A 6,509-nucleotide genomic window follows, 5' to 3' on the forward strand; every position below is an offset into this window, starting at 1 on the left:
CTCAAATGTCACTTCCCCAGGGAGTTCTTTCCTGACCACCTACCTTATCTTACCCATCAGCCACTGCCCCCTCATCCTTCATTCTCAATACCTGCTTTAGTTTTCTTCATAGCACTAATCACTACCTGACATCGTACTAACGTTGTTTACCGGTTTATAATCTGACTTCCCCTCAAAGAATGTTAAGTTCATGAGATGAAGGGCCCTGCTGTATCCCAGCATCTAGAACACTACCTAGCACACAGTAGGAGTTAAGTATTTGTAGAATGAATAAATGAATGGAAACTTGTAAGTGTTAATACTATGAAGAGCCACTACGACGCATTAAGGAATTTACTCTTTTATCTTAAAGCAATGAAAAACCATGTGTAGATTTTCAACACAGGGGCAGCAAGTTCAGATTTGCTTTTTTGAACACTTCACTCATGGCTGTTGTGGGAATTCTGCAAGAGCAGAGAGACCAGTAAAGAAACCATCATAGGAGTGAGAGATGGTGGCCTAAACTGGGCAGTTAGGAGTACGAAGATTGGAAATAGTACAGAAAGTAGCATGGACAGGATCTGGTGAATGATTAGAGGAGCTCCCTCGACTGAGCTTTTCCTGACCCTTGAGGACTCCTCCTCGGTGCCCTCACCCCGTCACTATAGTCCCGCTTCTGTTAGCACCGCACACTGCACAGTACTTCTAGTCCACGTACAACTAGTACTCAGCATAACCAGACTCTTCCACTAGGCTCCTCCAGGGCCAGAACGGTACCAGGCATCCCTAAAATCTCTCTTGAATGAAGGTGACCTCACTAATGCCTACTGAGCGAAGGTCACTCCATTTGGCGGCATTGTTAGGCCCGGAATTCAGAGCTGTAGTTTGTTCTAGGACATGTGTATACTTAAATTTCCGGGGGAAATTCGTGGCTCAACATTTCCCAACAAACACTACCGAGCACCAGCAACCAGAGAGAGAGACGTGTCCCGGTGACCCCGGGAGGGAGAGCCAAAGGTAGGGCGCGGAGGAGGGCGCAAGCTCGCGGCGCCCGGAGGACCCAGGAACAGACACCGGCTGCCAGGAACCAGGCGACACTCCGGGCACAGCGCAGACCCACATTCGCCGCTTTCCCAGAAGGCGGGCCAGCGACCGGCTGGCGGAGGGCGCGCCGGGCCCCGCCACCGCGGCGGCCATCCCGGGCCCGCGCTGCGCCCCCTCACCGCCCCACAGCCCGGAGGCGACGCGGCAGACACTCACGCAGTCTTGACCTCGGAGAGCGGGTGGCCGGGGACACCGCGGTGGAAAAGGCCCGAAGGGTCCCGGCCCGCGGCGGCAGGGCCAGCCACGCGGGGAGCGCGGCGGCCGCCATGGCTGCGGAGACGGCAAGCGGGAAGGGCCAAGCGCCGGGCCGCGTCACGGCGCGGGCCCGAGGCCCTACTGCGCAGGCTCGCGCGTCGCGCCCCGCCCCTGGGAGGGAGGAACAGGAGACGCGGGCCGGCGAGGTCGGCGCGTGCGCGTCCGCCGTGCAAGGGAACACCACCCGCCCACAGAAAAACTAACGAAAAGAAAACAAAAAGTTTGTTTTTTTGTTTTTTTGTTTTTTTAAATCGAAGCAGTCAGTCTAAAGACAATTGCAAATAAGGACCATAAGGGATGGGGGAAATGTGACTTACAGACGGCCGGTGAGGGTGGATCCTCAGATGGCCCAGGAATCAGGCAGTCTACCCTAAGGTCCTGCTTCTTTTCTGCACTTTCTCGAATGAAAGAAAGCCTTCACCTAATGCGAGGGATATACTCTGAGGGGAGAGGCAGCATCCAATAGTAGTCGAAAGGATGGCATCTTGAGTCAGTCTGGCACTTGAGTTTCACCATCTCTGGGCTGTGTGATCCTAAATCAGTCAAAGTTAATAGAGACAAACGTCTGGCTGCAATATTGGCAAAACTGAGCACCCTGTGCGCATAAGCTATGCGCATCATCAATGATTTGGTTAGCTTGTTTGTAGATCAGGTTAGAATTACAAAAGTCAGAACTCATCAGGACCTAGAAAATAATGGTCATCTTTTAATGAACTCTTATTTTCTACCCTAGGATGAATTAACATACAACCCTTAATAAAATTATCCTGTTTTTTTTCAATCAGTGTATAATACTCAAAAGTTAAACATTTTAATGACAAGAACAACTGGGAACTAACGCAAGTGACTCTTGGTAAGCATACCAAAGTAGAGCAGAGGTATGCAGGTGTCCCAGAGTGTCCTACCTGTGAACTTCCCGTGTGCCACGGGCATCAATCAGTGGGTACAACAAATTAGATCACATGATTTCTTTTCCAAATTCCAACATAATCTTCCACTAGATTAGTGTCTTTGTAAAGAGTAGATACTCACTTTTTTAAAAAGTATTTTATAGCATGATAAGGACACGTGTTTGTAATAATCACCATCCTCATCTTTTCTGGCCTTTTACCGTCCCATTATTGCTCCAAAGCAGGAGTGTGGAGTATTAGGTGCACTGGTTTCCTAGGACTGTTGTAACAAAGTAACACAAACCGGGTGTCTTAAAACAGCAGTTTATTCTCTCGCAGGTCTGAAAGCTAGGAATCCAAAATCCAGGTGTTGGCAAGTGATGGTTCATTTCGGAGGTTCTGCGGGAGAAATCTGTTTATGCTTCTCTCCTAGTGTCTGATGGTTGCTGGCAATTTTTGGCATCCCTTGACTTGTAGACACACCACTCCAATCTCTACTTCTGTCTTCACATAGTGTTCTCCCCTCTCCTCTATTTTTAAGATTAAAAGCATAGCCTTTAAGTCAGATGGATGTGGGATTTGAATCCAGGCTTTGTTTGTGATCTTGGGCAAGTCCACCTAACCTCTCTGAGCTTCAGTTTCAAAGAAAAATGGAAACGATATCTTCATGAGGACCATTGTGATTATGTGAGTTGTGTTTCAGATGGGATAACATAAAAGGTGGCCATTGGAATTAAGCTTAGGGTCAATGCAACAGCCACTTTTCCTCTCTTGATTTTGTGTGTTTTAGTAGGATAAAGTAGAAGTCCTATCCCACAGAAATTTAGGGACAAATAAGTATGAATCCTAATAGAATTAGTTCATATCCAGAGACTTCTCCATTTCTGAGCAAGATGTTAAGAGATTTTGTTCCTCCTTCTAACTGCCTATGCTTTCTATCTTTTGTTTTACCCTCTCCCTAAGACTGAAGTCAATTGCTAAGACTAGAATTAAAGGAGCCAGAAAAATGCTTCTTGTTTTCCTAGGCATCAAGTACTATAAAGTTCATTCTATATTAAAAGTTAAAAATCTTGTGTAATGCCATCACCAGGCAATAATGAAATGTTTCCTGCAGTGTAGCGAGTAAAGAATGTACAATGATATACGTAGGAGTTGCTATGAATTACATAATTTTTCAGTTGGAAAAGATCTTAGAGGTGCAATCACGCACTCATGATAAAAATCTTTTCTTCAGCCTTGATGAGCAAATAACCGAAAATGCTGTAGAAGCCACGCTACTTTCACAGGCTTGTGACTTCTATTTAGAAGAGCCCTGCGCTTGACTTAATGCTCCACTGTCCCTGTCTTGAAATTTTTAATAACTTTTTTAACAAAGGACTCCACATTTTCAGTTTGCACTGAGCCCCACAAATTATATAGTCAGTCCTGTGCAGAACAGTGTTAAATATCACGATTTTTAATGATGGATTTTTACTATATTTGAAACCTGCATTAATCCAATGACTTTGTCAGAGAGCTATTTTTAATCAAAACTAACTTCTTTATAAGAAGAGTGAGCCAAACTTCGTTATAAGATTAAAAATATTAATGATGTAATGTACAACATAACTACAGTTCATTCTGCTGTGTGTATATTTGAAACTTTCTAAGAGAGTAGATCCCAAGAGTTCTCATCCCTTAGAATTTTTTTTCCTTTTTTTTTTTGTATCTGTAGGAGATGATGGATGTTAACTAAATTTATCGCTGTAATTATTTCATAACATGTGTAAGTAAAATCATTATGCTGTACACCTTAAACTTATACAGTAATGCATGTCAATTATGTTTCAATAACACTGGAAAAAATAAACTCAAAAACAAGTAAATATGCACTTATAAAAAAGTGAGTGAATGAACCATGTCTATTCACAAACATGGCAAAATAGACAGTATGCAAATATCTAGGTATATGGATGGACCCTGCAACTCAAATATCCACCAAAACAGTATAAATATATTATGCTATGTACATACAGTGTAGTGCTACCTAGGCACATATCTTAATCCTGGTTGAACATTAGACTCACATTAGGAGGTTAAAAAAAATTTGTCTGGGTCCCCTCCTGAGATGTTGATCAGTTGGTCTGCGTATATTTATAGCCTTGATATTTTTGTTTTGAGTTTCCCAAGTAAATCTAAGATGCAGGCAGGATTGAGAACCACTGATGTCAGCCTTAAAGCAGATGAAGTGGATATAAATGTATTATTAGTGTGGAAAATTGTCTACAATATGGAGTTGTTTTCCTAAAATGTAGATCATAAGGCATTTATAGATCATAGGATTCCATATGTGTAAAGTGTTTTTAATGTGCAATACACACTCTGGAAGGGTGAACTGTAAACTGGTATGGGGGCAGGGGTGAGACTTCTGAAGATTTAACTTTCGATATTTTTATACTTAAATTTTTAGACCAAAATGCAGATTAAAAACAACACAAGAATACAATATTTTTTAAATCGAAAGTTTCACGTTTTTATTTTCATTTAAAAAGAACATGGTGAGTGTTTGATTTATAGCTTCCAGCTGTTTGTAAATACTTACAGTTTGTACCAGACTCTTCAAAATTTGGGGAAGCTTATACTTTCAGTATAGAAAAATGTAACATACATTATCTCCTTTGAATTAGTTGAAGTCATTCCCATTTTACAAGTAAGAAAACAAGAGTTAAACCACTAGACTCTGCTCCTAAGAGAATTGAGACTCAAACTCACGTATGACTCCAAGCTGAAGACTCTTTTGACTCTGTTACCCCACCCCCTTGATAGCCCACTCCACACAGCACTGCTGCAGACGGGGGGGGGGCACTGTTTCGCAAGGAAACATAAATTGACTGAGAACTGTAAGCTCCAGGCACATTCCAAGTAGGAATAATTATTGCTTACCAACTTCGAGAGATGCCTCTTGGGCCTATTTTTGTCTGCTTACTGAAGGGAGAGGGCTAATATGCTTTCCTTAACTCTAATTTGAAAAAATCCATGCACCCCAATGTTCACAGCAGCATTATTTACAGTGGCCAAGACATGGAAGCAACCTAAATGCCCATCAACAGATGAATGGATAAAGATAGGATATATATATAATATATATCATATATATATATAATGGAATACTACTCAGCCATAAAAAATAATAAAATAATGCCATTTGCAGCAACATGGATGGACCTGGAGATTGTCATACTAAGTGAAGTCAGACAGAGAAAGAAAAATACCATATGGTATCACTTATATGTGGAATCTAAAAAAAAAATGACACAAATGAACTTATTTACAAAACAGAAAGAGACTTGCAGGCATGAAAAAAATATTGTGGTTACCAGCTGGGAAAGGGAAGGGTGGAGAAAGAAATTGGGAGTTTGGGGTTTGGAGATACTACCATATATAAAACAGATAAACAGCAAGATCCTACTATAGCATAGGGAGCTATATTCAATATCTTACAATAGCCTATGAGGAAAAAGAATATGGAAAGGAATGTATATAACTGAATCACTGTGCTGTATACCAGAAATTAACACAATATTGTAAACTGACTATAGTTAAATTAAAAAAAATTGCTTTCCTTAACTTTTTAAATTCTAAGTCAGATCAAGGCACTTCTCTCCCCGTATCATTCAGACTGAAGTCCTCACCGGTAGGATCTGCTGCTCCTGCTTGCTGGCTACGTCTCTGAACCATCGCCTGTCCGTCTCCTCCTGGCTCACTCTGCTCCATCCACACAGCCCCCTGTGCATTCCCACTGCATCTGCAGTCCCCTTTGCCTAGAACACTCTTTCCCAGATACCTGCAAGGATGCTCTTTCTCTATTCAGATCTCTGAGGCCCTTCCTTTACCACCATATAAAATTGTATCTCCTTCACTCTCTACCCCCTCACCCATTGCTTAATCTTTCTTTACAGCACCCCTGACATTTATGTAAATATGCATTTAAAACATATTTGCATATATTTGTTTATTGTCTATCTTCCACCTTTGAGAGAGAAACTCCCTGAGGGTGGGGACTTTGTTCTTTTCACTGCTGGACTGGCTGGGCATAGACAGAGCCGCGCAAGTCATAGGCATTTAACAATCACGTGTGAATGAATCCATCTCCCATTTACACTTTAAAGCAACTTTTTGCTTCTACCCGCTAGAAGCCTAGAGGAAAAATTATTTTTCTTCCCCTACAGTACTGTTACAGCCACCCAGGCTTTTAAAGTAAAGATGATTTTTATACATGAATACTTTCCTTACTGCAAATGC

At 42.0% G+C, this 6,509-nt stretch overlaps 1 protein-coding gene across 1 annotated transcript in view; it reads right to left on the reverse strand.

Moving 5' to 3' along the window:
• MRPS35 (mitochondrial ribosomal protein S35) overlaps positions 1–1,409 on the reverse strand; it is a 30,697-nt gene extending 29,288 nt beyond the window's left edge. Inside the window, exon 1 of the mRNA XM_072954384.1 lies at positions 1,240–1,409. Within this exon, the coding sequence (XP_072810485.1) occupies positions 1,240–1,351 (112 nt within the window). The 5' untranslated portion in view covers positions 1,352–1,409. The remainder of the gene's footprint in view (positions 1–1,239) is intronic.
• Positions 1,410–6,509: the final 5,100 nt, after the last annotated feature.

This window comes from Vicugna pacos, chromosome 34 (genome assembly GCF_048564905.1).
Source record: "Vicugna pacos chromosome 34, VicPac4, whole genome shotgun sequence".
Classification (NCBI taxonomy): Eukaryota; Metazoa; Chordata; class Mammalia; order Artiodactyla; family Camelidae; genus Vicugna; species Vicugna pacos.